The sequence below is a fragment of the Phyllopteryx taeniolatus genome, chromosome 9 (assembly GCF_024500385.1).
Source record: "Phyllopteryx taeniolatus isolate TA_2022b chromosome 9, UOR_Ptae_1.2, whole genome shotgun sequence".
Classification (NCBI taxonomy): Eukaryota; Metazoa; Chordata; class Actinopteri; order Syngnathiformes; family Syngnathidae; genus Phyllopteryx; species Phyllopteryx taeniolatus.
The window spans coordinates 30,768,808-30,786,228 of NC_084510.1; the positions used below are offsets into that span (position 1 = coordinate 30,768,808).

The window sequence follows — 17,421 nt, forward strand, 5'->3', positions numbered from 1 at the left end:
TGTCACGATGAAAACGACTCTGTGCCCTGAAAGACGAGAGAGGTCGTGGGGTCGCCACGCCGGGGCGCTTCCTCCCTGCAAAAACAACAAAAACAAAGTTTCCCCCTTTCGTTACCCTCGCTAACCTTTTCTCTGCCTCTCTGCCCTTCATCCTCGACCCTTCCTCCTCTTCCTCCGTCATCCGTGCACACGTTCATCCGTGTCCTCCTTCCTCCTCCTTGCACCCCCCCCCCCCCCGCCCACCCCCTCCTTCCCCTAAATACACCAGCCAAGACCCAGGACGGCGTGGCGTTGGAGATCCAGCCGCTGAAGAGCGAGGAGGCGGGCGAGTCTGAGGAGAAGGAGGAGGCCAAGCCGGTGAAGAAGGTGATCGTGCCCAAGAAGGAGAAGTCGGTGCTGCAGGGGAAGCTGACCAGGCTGGCCGTGCAGATCGGGAAAGCCGGTGAGGCGCACACGCGACTTTAAGCACGGTACCTTGGCAATCTGTTAAGAAGAAAACTGTTCTTGTGAAATCCTTTCTTGTTTTAAAAAAAAAAAAAAAAAAAAAAAAAAATCCCATGATTGAATGGAACAAATCGCATCTTTTTTTCTTTTTTTTTTAACTTTGGTCACACTTGAGCTTAAAAAATATTTTCAGTTTAAAAAAAAAAAAAAAATGACAATTACTCAGCTATTTAAGTATTGTCTTTTATTTTGTATATTTTGTTTAACAAATAACAATGTTGAATAATGAGTTTTTCCTCAACTGAAAAATCACAATTTACTGTTTTTGTATTGAATTTTTTTAAATATAAGTAAAAATCTAATGAAATAATGTCAGGTGGCGTAAATATTAACTACCTGATATGAAATTGTCTTTTTATAATTGAAAGAAAGTCAATGCAAAATTCAAATTTTCCGCTTCTGCTTTCCTGGGAGAATATTTTTTTCTTTTGTTACCTTTTTATTTTTGGAATATTGAAAAGTAATGATGACAAATTATATGAAATATGTTTTACTCTTATTAGTTATAATATATTAAATGTAGTAAAATAAAATTACTAATGTAATCCCATTTTAAAATAATAGAATTTATTTTTTTCTTAGAATGTAGTATCATTATTTTCCTCTTTTGATCTTTAATGACTGATTAATTTTTATACAGCTTAGTCCCCAAAAATGACACACATGCTAGATTTAAAAAGAAAAAAAAAAAAAAGACGTTTAATTTGTTGTATTTGCATGAAAATTTTTTATTTTCCTGCAGCTGCTAGGTAGCTAACATGCTGAGCCGCCGACCTCCAAATAAATGTGTGACACGCGTTCCGTTAATAGTGCACAAAGCATTCAGGCAGGTCACCAGCCACTCACTTTTATTGGCTCTGCCCCCCCCCTCCCCCCTCCCCCCGCCCCTCCACCCCCGATTCATCCCGGAATTGACTCGCTTTTTCAATCGACCTTAATTCTTTCACGCCGTACATGGAGGGACGGAGGCGCCCTCGCTCATAACTGGACGCAGATTTTGATAACTTAACGGAAACATTTAGGGCGGAGATTGAAGCTGAAACATTGTGTCCATTTTGAATCGGCTTCGAATGCCGTTGCTAACCAAAACAGCAACACCCACGGTGGCACGTTAACAGCCGATGAATTAACACATTTTCATCTCCAGAGACAGAGGTAACTTTTCAATTGCTAACCAAAATGGCAGCAATGTTATTATACACAATATATATTTTGTTGTTATTATTATTATTACCCGCAACTATCTCCACAAATACACTCAATACAGATACAATTAATCTTTAAGTCTTCTTCATTAAATGCTTTTATTACAAGTCTAACAAATACAACTCATTTAAAATGTTACTATTTTGAATTATAATGATAATATTTCAACATTTTGCCACGCCATTTTATTTCATTAATAAAAAAAAAGGAACAAAAAAGAAAGTCTAAATTTATTTTCTTCCAGCAATTAATGGAGAAGAATAATCATCCCACAAAAAGAAATTATAAAACAAATATATTACTATAATAATAATAATATTTTGTCTTTTTTACTGATTGTTTTAAAGTGATTTTTCGAGGTCAGTCAGTGGAGGAAAAATAAGCATATTATTCTATTACAAAACTCTACCAGAGATTTTTTTTTTTTTTTTTTTTTTTTTTGCCTTTATAGTACTTTGTTTTACTGATGAATTAGAAATTGAAACTCATGAAAGTTTTTTTTTGTGTGTGGTTTTTCAGTGGAGGAAATAACACTCCTCCATTGCGAAACATATTTAGCACTTACTTACTGAAAATATTTAAAGGTCTCATATTTTGGCTCTTTAGTGACTCTCTAACATGAACTTAGTATAAAGTGTCCATTTTATTTACAAAAAAACCCCCCCCAAAAAACACCTCTGTTTTGTCATCCGAGTGTCCAGAAAAGGCCACTCTGACAGCTACTTCTGTTTGACCCAGTTTTGTAGCCACTTTGTCCATGTTTGGCTAAGACCGGCCCCTTTCCTCCGTGTTGACGTTGATAAGCTCGAGAAATTGGAATGGTCTGATTTCAGGCCTCGGCAGAAAAACGTCCGCAACTCAGGAATGCGGAGACCATGTTAATATTAATTCATATTTCACGTTTACTGAGGCATCATAGCGACAATATTACATCCTAAATACTAGAAAAGGTTGGTTTGATAAAATATGGGACCTTTTAAAGCAAAAAAAAAAAAAAAATACAATCATTAAAAAATAAAGAATATTATTTGTATTTGACATGATCTTTTATTTAAAAAATTAAAATAAAATAATTGTTCATATTTGACAATGTTTTACTAATATTTAAAAGGATAAAGAAAATAATTTATTTAAATGACCATATTTAGTTTTTTTGTTTTTCACTGTTTGAAAAGAAACCGCAAAAATATATTTTGTAAAAAAAATTGTATACAAAAAAATAAAATAATAAATGCCACAACATCTGTATGAAAAATGTCAGTGCGTTGACTCCCCGCCCGCCGTTGTTGCGCGCAGGCCTGATCATGTCGGCGGTGACGGTGATCATCCTGATCTTGTACTTCGTCATCGACACGTTCGGCATCCAGGGCCACACGTGGACGTCCGAGTGCACGCCCATCTACATCCAGTACTTCGTCAAGTTCTTCATCATCGGCGTCACCGTCCTGGTGGTGGCCGTCCCCGAGGGCCTGCCCCTGGCCGTCACCATTTCACTCGCTTTCTCCGTCAAGGTGCGTCCATATGCCAGCGTTGTGGTGCTACTTACTTCCGCTTACAGGATCCACTTTTCCAGATACGAACCGTCGCTCAGCTGATTTTCTCGACTTGAGTTGCGTGCCAAAGCTTTGGGTATGAGCGCTGCTCACGAAAGACTGCTAGCCTAATGCAAAAACACAACGCAAGCTAATAGAACTAGCATCGATGTTACAGTTTTAACCCTTTAAGCGAGATTCTATTTGAACACAAATGGTGCAACAACGCATATAGACAGACAACGTAACAGTACTCACAGGCATACATTTGTTATCCGCTGTGAAAAACGACTAATATTATTGCAGCTTAATTATGGCTTTCTTCTTCTGTAATTCATCATTAAATAATTAAACATAATTCAGTGGACCCTGGCATACTCATGGTTCTCTGATTTACAATTGTTTTTCTATTTTTTTTTTGTAAACATTTTTCCATTTCTTTTTTTTTTTTTTTTTCTTTGGGAGGTAATCAAACTCAAACGCCTATTGCCCATTTTTTTCAAGAATTTTTGAGAGGATTAAAAAAAACCTAAAAATATTTGTTTCCCCTTTTTCAATGTATACAGTGGGTACGGAAAGTATTCAGACCCCCTTAAATTTTTCACTTTGTTCTATTGCAGCCATTTGCTCAAATCATTGAAGTTCATTTTTTCCTCATTCATGTGCACACAGCACCCCATAGTGACAGAAAACAAACCAATTGTTGACATTTTTGTTGACAACTGAAATATCACACAGCCAGAAGTATTCAGACCCTTTGCCGTGACACTCCTATATTGAATTCGGGTGCAGTCCATTTCTTCTGCTCATCCTTGAGATGGTTCTACACCTTCATTGGAGTCCAGCTGTGTTTGATGATGATACTGATTGGACTTGATTAGGAAAGCCACGCCCCTGTCTATAGAAGACCTTACAGCTCACAGTGCATGTCAGACCAAAGGACAATCATGAGGTCAAAGGAACTGCCTGAAGAGCTCGGAGACAGAATTGTGGCAAGGCACAGATCTGGCCAAGGTTACAAAACAATTTCTGCTGCACTTAAGTGGGCTCCATAATCCTTAAATGGAAGACGTTTGGGATGACCAGAACCCTTCCTAGAGCTGGCCGTCCGGCCAAACTGAGCAATCGGGGGAGAAGAGCCTTGGAGAGAGAGGCCAAGAAGAACCCAAAGATCGGGGCTTTATGGCACAGTGACCCGACGGAAGCCTCTCCTCAGCGCGAGACACATGAAAGCCCGCATGGAGTTTGCTAAAAAAAAAAAACACCTGAAGGATTCTCTGGTCTGATGAGACCAAGATAGAAATTGTTGGCCTTAATTCTAAGCAACATGTGTGGAGAAAAGCAGGCACTGCTCATCACTTGTCCAATACGGTCCCAACAGTGAAGCACGGTGGTGGCAGCCTCATGCCGTGGGGGTGTTTTTCCATCAGCAGGGAAAGGGAGACCGGTTGCAATCGAAGAAAAGAGGAATTCGGCCAAGTACAGGGATATCCTGGGCAAAAACCTTCTCCAGAGTGCTCAGAACCTCAGACTGGGCCGAAGGTTCACCTTCAAAAAAAGACAATGACCCTAAGCACACAGCTGAAATACCGAAGGAGTGGCTTCAGAACAAGTCCGTGACTGTTTTTGAATGGCCCAGCCAGAGCCCTGACTTAAACCCAATTGAGCATCTTTGGAAAGACCTGAAAATGGCTGCCCACCAACATTCACCATCCAACCTGGCAGAACTGGAGAGGATCTGCGAGGAGGAATGGCAGATGATCCCCAAATCCAGGTGTGAAAAACCTGTTGCGTCATTCCCAAAAAGACTCATGGCTGTATTCGCGCAAAAGGGGGGCTTCTACCAAATACTCGGCAAAGGGTCTGAATACTTCTGGCTGTGTGATAGTTCATTTTTTTCTTTTTTCATAAATCTGCAAAAATTTCAACAATTCCGTTTTTTTTTTCTGTCAATATGGGATGCTGTGTGCACTTGTGGAATAAAATGAACTTAAATGATTTTATCAAATGGCTGCAATAGAACAGAGGGCAAAATTTAAGGGGGTCTGAATACTTTCCGTACCCACTGTATACCTCGAAAAAGGAGAAACAAGTATTTTTAGTATTATAACGGCCATCAATTAGCCGTGGATTTAGGCAGTCCCTATCCCCCGCGACTGTAATTAATAATCATTTATCAACAGTTAAGTAATAATTATTATTAATCATCAAACATCAAACTAAGCCGATTACACACTGTGTATTCAACCAAACCACATAACTTTGTCTCACAAAAGCTGCATGCTAACACACAATGCTTATTGAATTATGATGATGCACAAACTGTTTTAATTCTTTACATTCTATTGAATTGTTATTACTGTATTTTATAACCGCCTATGAATATTCTCATTCATCCCGCTCATTTCATTCTGAGGGTTATGAATCGATCGCAACTGGACAGATCTGGATTTGTATAATCTACAATAATGTAGAGTGCGCTTATCATATTTCCCCCCCCCAAAAAAAGTTCGAAACATTTTTGTTGGTGTTTTATGGGGTGTCGGAACGGATTAACGGCATTCCAATTCATTTCAATGGGGACAGATGATTTGAGGTTCGAATTTGGTACATCGGCGGTATCTGAAAGATGGCAGTAAACATTTGTGTAACCCCGCCGTCCATCTCGTAGAAAATGATGAAGGACAACAACCTGGTCCGACACCTGGACGCGTGCGAGACGATGGGCAACGCCACGGCCATCTGCTCGGACAAGACGGGCACCCTGACCATGAACCGCATGACCGTGGTCCAGGCCTACATTGGAGACACGCATCACAAGACCATACCCGAACCCAGCGCCATCAAGCCCGACACCCTGGAGGTCCTGGTCAACAGCATCTCCATCAACTCGGCCTACACCACCAAGATCCTGGTGAGGACTACAAAAGCCTATGCTAAGCTAACATGGCTGCTCTTTACTCACACAAGAAGCAGAATTAAAGTTGTAACCTATGCTTAGCTAACGTACTAAGTCTGCGTTTCCTCGGACAATATCCATAATTCAAGTTTTAGTATATGCTAAGATAATGTAAGTCTCCATCTTTCCTCGCACAAGATCCGCCAATAAAAACTTAGCGTGCGCTAAGCTGACATAGCAAGTCTCCATCTTTGCCCGCACTAGACGCATAATTAAAGTCCGACCTAGCATAGCCCAAGCTAACGTAGTAAGTCTAGAACCTTACTTGGACAATATTCATAAACAAAGTTTCAGCATATGCAAAGCTAACGTAGCAAGTCTACTTCTTTACTCGTACAAGATCTGTAAGCCAACATAGCAAAGTCTCCATCTTTACTTGAACAATATCCCTGATAAAAGCTTTCGTATATGAGAAAGGTAACATAATATGTCTACATTTGCGTTCGGACAAGATACGTAATAAAGTTTTAGCATGTGCTAAGCTAACGTAGCAAGTCTGCATTTTTTACTCTCACAAGATCCTTCATTAAAGTCTGACAACTAGCATATGTAGTAAGCTATGTAGTAAGGCTACAACTTAACTCGGACAAGATCCGTCACTAAAGTTTTAACGTATGCTAATATAACATAGTTAATCTACATCTTTACTTCAACAAAGAACCATAATTGAAGTCATTTGTTTCCAAAAAGTTGGTCCAACTGACGGTCTCGTCAAAAAAATAGTGCAAAAACATTGAACATAAAAAGACTTTTGCTCAAAAGTTACAAGTATTTAGTTGTTGGCTAATTGTTCAGCTAGCATTAGCGGTCTAAATCTTTAGCCAGTGCACATTATTGTAAACAACACAAACAGAAGCAGCACATCAGTCGCACATGAGCTTTTTGTTGACAAAACCTTGGCACGTTGTAGTTAGCCAGTCGGCAGCTACGTGGTCACTCGGCGCTCCTTCTTATCAAGTGGAAAAAAGAAGTAGTCAAAGTCCTTTGTTTACAAAGAGCTCCGATCAAGTCAACGGTGAAGTTCTTGACTAACTTCTGCTGGATCTTCTTCGTGTTTTTGTGGTCAGCCTCCAGAGAAGGAGGGCGGTCTCCCCCGCCACGTGGGCAACAAGACGGAGTGCGCCCTCCTGGGTCTGGTTCTGGAACTGAAGCGGGATTACCAGCCCATCAGGGACGAGGTCCCCGAGGAGAAGATGTACAAGGTGTACACCTTCAACTCGTCGCGCAAGTCCATGAGCACCGTCATCAAGACCGCCGACGGAGGCTTCCGCATGTACAGCAAAGGCGCCTCCGAGATCATCCTCAGGAAGTGAGTCTCGTCTATGTCTGAGAGTCAGTCAGTTGTGTGTGTGTGAGTGAATCACTTTTCAGTAGTAAGGCTGATGGCATGAGTTCTTCGTGGGAGAGCATTTCAGTAGTGTGTTGGGTGTGTTTTAGTACTGCCTGTGAGTGTGTTTCAGAAGTGTTTCAGTGGTGTGTGTGAGAGTTTTTCATCAGTGTGTGACTGTTTTGTATTGTGTGTGTTTCAGTAATGTGTGTCTCTGTAGTGCCTGTTAAAACGGTTTCAGAATGGTTTCAGTCGTGTGTGTGTGTGCACGTGAGTGAGAGTTTCAGTAGTGTTTCAGTTTGTGAGTTTCAATAGTGTGTAAGCAGGTTTCAGTAGTGTGTGAGAGTGTTTCAGTAGTGTGTGTGTTTTAGAAGTGTTTCATTGTTGTGTGTGTGTGTGTGTGAGAGAGAGAGAGCGAGAGTGTTTCATGTGTGTGAGCATGTTTCATTCATGTGTGAGAGCGTTTTCAGAAGTGTTTCAGTAGTGAGTGTTTCAATGTAGTGGAGTGCGTGTGTGTGAGAGTGTTTCAGTGGTGTGTGGCTGTTTTAGTAGTGTATTGTGTGTGTTTCAGTAATGTGTGCGTGCCTCTAGTGCCTGTGAAAATGTTTCAGAATGGTTTCAGTAGTGTGTGTGTGTGTGTGTGTGCTCGGGCGAGGGTTTCCGTTCGTGAGTTTCATGAGTGTGCGAGCAGGTTTCAATTGTGTGTGAGTACGTTTCCAAAAGTGTTTCAGTAGTGTGTGTGTGTGAGCATGTTTCATTGTGTGCGAGCGTTTTCAGAAGTGTTTCAGCAGTGTGCGCTCACGCGAGAGCTTTTCCCTGTTAAGCCGTCCTCCCGCGCCGCCTTCAGGTGCTCGCGCATCCTGGACGGCGAGGGCTACCTGCGCGTCTTCAAGCCCAAAGATCGCGACGAGATGGTCCGCAAGGTGATCGAGCCGATGGCCTGCGACGGCCTGCGCACCATCTGCGTGGCCTTCAGGGACTTCCCCGCCGACGGCGGCGAGCCCAACTGGGACGCCGAGAACCAGATCGTCAACGACCTCACGTGCATCGCCGTGGTCGGCATCGAGGACCCCGTCAGGCCCGAGGTACCCTGAACGCATCGCCGCTACATCTCATCGACATGTCCATCGAACGGGACGTTCAATAAACATTCAAGGTCGTTTAAACATGCTACGTTAGCGCTGTAGAGACCATCAAAAATGTTAAGATGGTGTCTTAGAGATGTATAAACTTTAAAAAATATGGGATATTAAAGGTACATACATTGCATAACTATATTACATTTGATGTACATATCGTCATTAATTATTAGTTAATTAGTCATCATTAATTGTATATACTTGAGATATGCTAGATTACACGTACGTATACTAAATCAAATGCTGCATTAGAGGCGTGTAACATTAGATATGATGTCAATCTTCTACATCAGAGGGGCATCAAAACTAAATATGCTGCATGTGTCGACAGGTCCCCGAAGCCATCTCCAAGTGCCAGCGCGCCGGCATCACGGTTCGCATGGTGACGGGCGACAACATCAACACGGCGCGCGCCATCGCCACCAAGTGCGGAATCCTGCTGCCCAACGAGGACTTCCTGTGTCTGGAGGGCAAAGAGTTCAACCAGCAGATCCGGAACGACAAGGGCGAGGTGGGCGGACCCCCCGGCATCCACATTCAGTGCGAAGATAACCAAAAAGCAGGAAATGGATGTCGTGGGGTTTTGTTTGACAGGTAGAACAAGAGCGCCTGGACAAAGTTTGGCCCAAACTGCGAGTTCTGGCGCGTTCGTCGCCAACGGACAAACACACGTTGGTGAAAGGTGCGAGCCTCGTTAGGGTGCTAATAGCTGCTAACGAGCACGTCGACTGACCAAGTCACACTCGCTCCTGTGGTTCAGGCATCATTGACAGCACGGTCGGAGAGACCCGGCAGGTGGTGGCAGTGACCGGAGACGGAACCAATGACGGGCCCGCGCTCAAGAAAGCAGACGTCGGATTCGCCATGGTAACCGTTCAGTCTAATCCCTCAACCCGAAGATGTAGAATTTATCACAGTATGAACGTCTAAATTAATTAGCATCGATGGATTCATCGTGTGCCAAAAAGTGCTGCTACCCCGGTTCTAAGAGTTCCCGGCAGCGTAGACGGACGTGGGCGGTACCGATGGGAAAACACACGCCCTAAGAATGTGAGCGTAGAAGTTCAATTCATCCCCGAGCGTCCAAATCATTCATCGGAATGACGTAATCAATCCACGGTAACCCGACACCCGCAATCCCGGTTTGGATGTATCGCAACGTTGGAGGAGGACGTCGGTGGTCCCGATGGAAAGCTCACCCCTAAGAATGTGCGGGTAGAAGTCAAATTCATCTCTGTATGAACGTCCAAGTTATTCATCATAATAATAACGTAATCCCCAACAACCAGAAATGACGCTTGGGCTATTTCCAGACATCGTAGAAAGATATGAGCGGTACCTTCGGAAAGCTCACCCTTCGGAACGTCGGGCGAGAAGCAAAATTCATCCGCTTAGGACCTCTTCAAAAGTTCTGATTCCTAATAGCTTTAATACCGATCCATGGATTACCTGAAATCCCGATTCCGATATTTTCTCTCATCCTGGTACAGATATTAAGAACGCTTACCGCTAAGAATGTGGGGGTAGAAAAGAAGTTCATCCCTGTGCAAAGTTGCGTTCAAAAAGTTACGAATAATAACAATTTTAATATCGATCCGTTGAGCAGCAAAACAGCTGGAATCCCGGTTTGGATATTGCCCGACATCGTAGTAGGACGCGAGCGTTACCGCGGGCGAGCGTTTTGTTGGCGTCACGGCCCGGGTGAACCGGTATCCGCTCGCCGCCAGGGCATCGCCGGCACGGACGTGGCCAAGGAGGCGTCGGACATCATCTTGACCGACGACAACTTCACCAGCATCGTGAAGGCCGTCATGTGGGGCAGGAACGTCTACGACAGCATCTCCAAGTTTCTGCAGTTCCAGCTCACCGTCAACGTGGTCGCCGTCATCGTGGCCTTCACCGGCGCCTGCATCACGCAGGTGAGAACCGCAGCCGCCGATTGGGACTTTCGCGTCCCAGGAACATCCTTTCCGTTTCAATTCAGCAACGCACCCGATGAAATCGCTATGCAAGAAATTCCATTCATCAAGTTCAGCAAATAAGTGACAAATAAATCGTTTTCGTGCATTTCCATGAGTCGAGAATTGAAAGAAGAAAACAAATCAGTTTTCATAAAAATACATTGAAAATATGAAAAATGCGTCTTAAATTTTGCCAGGGTCCAGTATTAAATCAAATGAATAAATAACGAATTCATAAATAAATACAATATTTCAATTATTTTGTATTACCACAAGTCTAGAATTTTAAATCATTATTTGTAATTTTCAGAAAATAAGTGTTTTATATATATATGAATTTTTAGAAAGTTTCTTGCAAATACATGAAAATAACAGATTTTCTATTCTTTTAATTACCACTCGTCCAGATTTATTTTTAAATCCGTATTTCAATTAATCTGAAACTAGATTACAAATACTATTACATGAAAAGGTCATTTTAAATTGCGCTATGGTATTGGTATTAAAAAGAATAAAATATTATAAATGTAATATTTTAACAATTTGCAGGACATAAGTTCATCTCATTTCATTAAGCCATTCAAAACAAATGAAAAAATACAAATTTACAAAAAGAAAAAAAAAATACGTTTATGTATTTACACAAATAATAATTTGCTGAATAAAACAAATGAACAAATAACTTACAATATTTTTTATTGAAAAAGTCCATAAGGTCCAGAACATACAATTGGAAAAACCCCAAAACATTGGTAAACGTGTGATTCCATCCACAACTCACAGCAGATTGTGACTGTCATTATTTGCTTGTATTTCTTCCGCCGACGATGCCGCGATCTGATCATAAGTGCCGCTGCCTAGCTTAACGTTTGCGTCGTCGTCTGGCGCGGCGGCGGCGCCGCCCAGCTGTGCCGCGCTTTGCCGCGCCTCGCTCTGCTTCCGTTTTGGGATTACGCCGACGGTTTGAGGCGCTATTTTAGCCTACTTTGTGACGCCGGCCCGCCGCGGGCTTAGAGTAGCTAGTTATCGCTCCTGCCAGCTGTGAACTCTTTCAATTCATTTTTTTTCCCTTTTCAAATTGTGTCAGGAGTTCACTTTAAGCGATTAGAGTCACATTAAGTCACACGCAGAAATGAAAAGACACCAAAAAAAAACAAAAAAAAAAAGCCTGGCGATGCCACTCGCCGGTCGGCGCGGGCCTCAAATCGCAAGTGGCCATTCATTTACTGGATATACTTGTGTACTTAATTGCTCCCAAAAAATATATTTACAATAAATAATGTATCTTTGTTCCTCTATTTATGCCAGTGTAGCATAGTGACAGACAGAACAAATGAATGGTCTCCTATGAGATGGCAGGAAGTAAATACAGTCATTAATGGATCCACTTTTTGTGACATTTACGTGAACGTACCTCAAGCGAGCCTTAAACCAACGTCATTGATCGGATCGGCGGATTATGACGTTAAAGCCGATCGGCATAAAATGCTAAATATCGATCGCCGATACCGATTAGCCCGATAAAATCGGTGTAGAGTCTAGTTTTAAGCAAGGAAATTTGAACACAAACGATGCAGCAACACATGTAGAAAGACATAACAATACACACAGATGTTTATTCTTGATCCTCTGTGAAAAACAACTAATTTTAGGAGTTATGACCATCTCTGTGTATGCCTGTCTATATTTTACTGCCCCCAGGTGGCCAAAGTGCGCACAGCAAAAGGAGCAGCACAAATGTCCATTCAATTGGAGCAACAAAAAAAAATAAATCTGGCAAAAGCTGTTTCATTTTCACCACAAAAAAAATTGCGATTTTGTTTTTAGGGGGCTGAAGTGTGATTGGTGATTTTGTTTGTCGGTTCGGTCAGGATTCGCCGCTGAAGGCGGTGCAGATGCTGTGGGTCAACCTGATCATGGACACGTTGGCGTCGCTGGCGTTGGCCACCGAGCCGCCCACCGAGTCGCTGCTCCTGCGCAAACCGTACGGGCGCAACAAGCCGCTCATCTCGCGCACCATGATGAAGAACATCCTGGGCCACGCCGTCTACCAGCTCGTCATCATCTTCACGCTGCTCTTCGCCGGTCAGTGAGGGAGGGGCACGAGACCAACGCGTTGGCCAAACAGAAATCGAAAAGAGGGAAAACAGGCAAAAAGATTGGTCAACATGATCGGATTAATTATAAAAAAAAAAAGAGAGAGATCAAATACACGTTTTCAAAAAAGCTTTACAAAGGAGTAAAAAAAACGATCAAGATTACAAAAAAAGATGTAAAATCCCCCACCCCCACCCCCCAAAAAAATAATTTTCTTGGGGAAAATTTACCTAAAATTTACCCAAAAAAGTTTAAATGCTTTACAAGATACACATTTTTCTCAAAAAGGTGGACAAAAGAATTACAAAATGATGAAATTCATTTCCCAAAATATGTAAAATATTTACAAGATGCAAAATACAAAGTGATCAAATGAATTACAAATTAAAATGTAAAATTATGACAACAGATCAGATTTAGAAAATACAAAAGATTGACAAAACATTTACCGAATGATGAAATAAATTACAAAGAAAATGTACAATTTTGAAAAAAGATCCGATTTTGAAAATAGAAATGTCCCCAAAAAGATGTCATGCTTTACAAGACGTACATTTTCCAAAGGGATTAAGAAAAAGTTTATAAAAAAAAATACAATTAAGGTTTAAAGTAGCCAAAAAAGATTGGATTTAAAAAAAAATACAGCAAATGTTTTCCATTATACAAATAAGAACAGATTAAGGATTTACACTGTCAATTATTTATAAATTAATAAGAAAAAGATCAAAGGAATTACAAAAATAGTAATTCATTTCCAAAAGATGCCAAGAATGTAAAAAAAAAAAAAATATATATATATATACATATATATATATATATATATATATATATATATAACGTTTATATATATATATATATATATATATCAACGTTAAAGATGAAAACGTTTTTGTTTTGGTTTTGTTTTGTTTATTTCTTTCTGTTGGCTAGATGTCAGCAATTGTTATTGATGTTTGCCTGTTTGGTTTGGTTTTGTGCAGGCGAGAAGTTGTTCGACATGGACAGCGGCCGCAACGCCCCGCTGCACTCGCCGCCGTCCGAGCACTACACCATCGTGTTCAACGTCTTCGTCATGATGCAGCTCTTCAACGAGATCAACGCCCGCAAGATCCACGGCGAGCGCAACGTCTTCGAGGGCGTCTACCGCAACCCCATCTTCTGCGGCGTCGTCCTCGGAACCTTCGCCCTGCAGGTGACGCGACGGCGAAACATTCCCGAAACGTTTGCGATCGTCGTCCCAAAACGGATGCGTTAGCCGCGCTAAGTCATGGAGTTCACAGCCGGGCCTTTGCGCAATCGTCGCTCGATAGAATACTGGAGGTATGAAATACACGAACGGGCCCACCCACACGCAGCCATCCGATATTTATCCAATCGATTATTCGAGTAATCCGATCAAAATTGATTTTGCGTTATGAAACTGGAACAACTCACAAACAATAACACCAATGCAAAATATGCACGTGAGGTGCAGGTTTTGTTTTTGTCCCCTCGGGCCCGCCATCCTCACGTTCTTCAGTGTCGTTTCTGTGACCTTGAAGGTGCGTGGCTTTAAAAGGCGGGGCCTTTGATTTGATGATCGATTATTTGTCGATGAATTGTCGCGACGTACCGAAATGAAAGCGGTCGTGGCGCCCCTTTTTGTGTGTTTTTTTTTTGTACTCTTTGTACAAATGTTTTGAACCTTTTAGTTGCATTTTTCTCTGGTCCTGTGTTTGTTCGACACAATTAAAGATGCTTTCATTTGGGAAGCCAAATTGGCTCGTTGTAGCCGTCCCAGAGACAAATTGAGCTCAAGTCGATTGCTGTTCTTGGCTGACTTTGTAATTTGGTTGCAATGCCTTTTTGTTCATTTTCATTTGTAAATCGAGTTGGAATCAATCTTTTTTTCTTCTCCTCTTTTCACCTTTTTCTCTTTCTGGAATTGTTCCACAAAGCCTTACTATAATTGGCCAAGCATTTGCGCGCAAACCAGCGCAATCTTCTTCTTTCCCGTCGGGGCTCGCCGCAGCGCGTCCTCCTTTTCCACGTCGGCCTATCTCCCGCATCCTCCTCTCCAACACCAACCGCCCCATCATGTCTTCCCGCCCGACATCCATCAACCTTCGTCGCCTCTTCAGTGCCACTGTCTCGAATCCGTCCATCATGGACATCATCATCTTTTTCATTGGCTGAAGAGGATTAACTACAGTGTGTCGTAAATGGTGAAATGAAACTAAACCGACACGTTTTTACATGGTTTTACTTTACACAATAAAAAAAAAATGTCTTTGTGATCTTGTGTATTCTATGTTTATCTTCATATCGAACATTTTGTCCACCTGTCATCTCTTATAAATAAAATGTGAATTTTGGGGGGCAAAATGGGGACGTCTCGCAGGCGCCTGATGGTGGTTTTGACGCTTATTCGCCATGGTTCAACTTTGGTGTCGACGCGTGATTTGACTTCCTCCCGCCCGCCTTGTCGTCCCACGCAGATCGTCATCGTCCAGTTTGGCGGCAAGCCCTTCTCCTGCACGGCGCTGACCATCGACCAATGGCTGTGGTGCGTCTTCATCGGCGTGGGCGAGCTGCTGTGGGGGCAGGTGAGCGCGCCGCCATCTTGCCCGCACACACACACACACCCCTCGTGGTGGTGGACAAGCTGTTGCCATCGCGACCATCGCCATGGTAATGAGCTCAGCACATGAAAGGGACGCCCGGGGGGGGGGGGGGGTTCGGGGTGCGATGCTGCAGATGAACCCGGCGTGTGCGTCCCTCGGCGAATCCGCGCGAACGCGGCGACGAGAAGAAGCAGAAGCGGCGTGCTGGGTTCACGCAGAGGACAAACGCACAAACGATGCCGACTGACATCGTGGAGCTGGCGTTCGATCGATATAGGCCGCGTTTCGTGCCGCACAGGCCGAATAAAACCTTCAAAAAAACCCGAAAATCTCACCCCAAAAAAAGTATGCTGAGATGATGATCTCATCTCAAATGAATTGCAAATGTAACTTTTTCCGTGTGAAATGTTGAGTTGAGCACAAAGCTGATTGAAAACGGTTCAATTGTACCGTCTGCCATCGAGCGGACGAGCAATTCATGGTGCTGCCCGTCACCGTACGTCGCTGGCATGAACAGATCAACAAAGATTCAGTATAAGCGGTAATTGAATAATCCTTCTCAGAACAACTGAAGTGAAATTTGGATACTCTCCCTGTAACAGCTGATCACGCGGTTTAATTGTACCTCTCTCTTTCTCACACACACACGCTACTGAAAGGCTCTCATAAACACTAGTCAAACACGCTCACGCAAGCATGTCACGTTATAACGTTCCTTCATGCACGTCATTCACGTGCGCATGTCGCCGGCGCCCGCTTTGCCTCGCGTTTGTCTGAAGACGACCGCCGGCACCCCTAACTTTATCCTTCAAGTTTAAAGGAATCACTCTGTGACATGCGTGCGTGAGCGTGATTGACATGCGTGTGCGTGAGCGCCCAGAGACTTGCCTTCGAAACTCCTGACGCGAACTATCCTAAACATGACATCAGGTTTACAAACCTAAAGCTCAAGCGCTTCCATGCCGACTCGTTGAAATCGTACTTGACGAATATACTCGCCGGTGGCAGTAAACTTTTGAATTCCACTTGACGAATATAATTATTTATTCTTAATCATTTGAGAGTTGCTAATGCTGATTTAGTCTCTGAGCTTTGTTTGATTTTATAAAAATTTTTCCTACAGTAACTTGAGTGAACCGTCTTACGTGACTCCTTCCTTTTGTCCCCCCCCTTGCAGCTGATCTCATCGGTGCCCACGCACCACCTGAAGTTCCTGAAGGAGGCGGGTCACGGCACCACCAAGGAGGAGATCCACGAGGAGGAGCTGACGGATGACGCAGACGAGATCGACCACGCCGAGATGGAGCTCAGGCGGGGGCAGATCCTTTGGTTCCGGGGCCTCAACCGCATCCAGACGCAGGTACAACTCCGGAACTGTATTGAGACACGCCTCTTCATTCCGAAACCAGTTTTCCGTTCTTCTGAATGGTTCCTCCAATCGCATGCTTCCGAATTGGGGGTTGGTCAATAGACCCTTCGAATAATTTCGAAGACCCTCCTAGATGGTGTTGTTCTTTGGTAGAACTTTTGCACCATGGGAACTACTGTCGCAATTTAATTCCAAGATCATTTACAAGACTGTTAAAGGGGGTAGTGCTTTGTGGCGGTCCAGGAACCTTTGGCTCCTGGGATTCATTGTTTACTTTTAGTTTCAGGGTAATTTCGAAGAACCTTCTGTTGGGGTATGACTGTACTTTGAAAAGATCCAGGAGAGGTACTTTGGAGAGGTCCAGGACCTTTGGACCATGGGACATAGTCTAAATTTGGCTCTGAGGTCATTTCTCAGAGGTTAAAAGTAGACCCTGCTAGCATGGGAGTTGTTTCAAGAGGTCCAGGAACCTTTGGACCACAGGATCTATTGTTTCCATTTAGTTCCAGGTTAATTTAGAAGAACTTGCTAGTGGGGTAGTACTTTGGAAAGATCCAGGACCCTTTGGACAACGGGAACTATCGTCTTCATTTAGGTCCCTGGAAGTACTACTTTGAGTTTTTGCAGTTTATCCACTTAGTCAAGTGTGTGTGTGTGTGTGTGTGTGTGGTTTTCTTTAATTTCACACTCCGCTGCCGCGCTGAAGCCAAGCAAGTTTATTGGA

General features: G+C 42.9%; 1 protein-coding gene across 9 annotated transcripts in view; it reads left to right on the plus strand.

The window, feature by feature from the left end:
- The window catches only part of LOC133484184 (plasma membrane calcium-transporting ATPase 1-like), a 73,267-nt gene that overhangs the window by 43,969 nt on the left and 11,877 nt on the right, over nt 1-17,421 (plus strand). For 7 of the 9 annotated variants that reach the window (XM_061786401.1, XM_061786403.1, XM_061786405.1 and 4 more), the window contains 13 exons: nt 269-442; nt 3,007-3,221; nt 5,914-6,156; nt 7,269-7,510; nt 8,376-8,613; nt 8,999-9,178; nt 9,262-9,349; nt 9,428-9,534; nt 10,395-10,586; nt 12,500-12,713; nt 13,706-13,917; nt 15,203-15,310; nt 16,506-16,688. In XM_061786401.1, coding sequence (XP_061642385.1) covers nt 269-442; nt 3,007-3,221; nt 5,914-6,156; nt 7,269-7,510; nt 8,376-8,613; nt 8,999-9,178; nt 9,262-9,349; nt 9,428-9,534; nt 10,395-10,586; nt 12,500-12,713; nt 13,706-13,917; nt 15,203-15,310; nt 16,506-16,688 — 2,396 coding nt within the window. Of the gene's footprint in view, nt 1-268; nt 443-3,006; nt 3,222-5,913; nt 6,157-7,268; nt 7,511-8,375; nt 8,614-8,998; nt 9,179-9,261; nt 9,350-9,427; nt 9,535-10,394; nt 10,587-12,499; nt 12,714-13,705; nt 14,046-14,662; nt 14,960-15,202; nt 15,311-16,505; nt 16,689-17,421 lie in introns of those variants that run through there. The other 2 variants (XR_009790306.1, XM_061786404.1) reach the window with 2 other exon arrangements.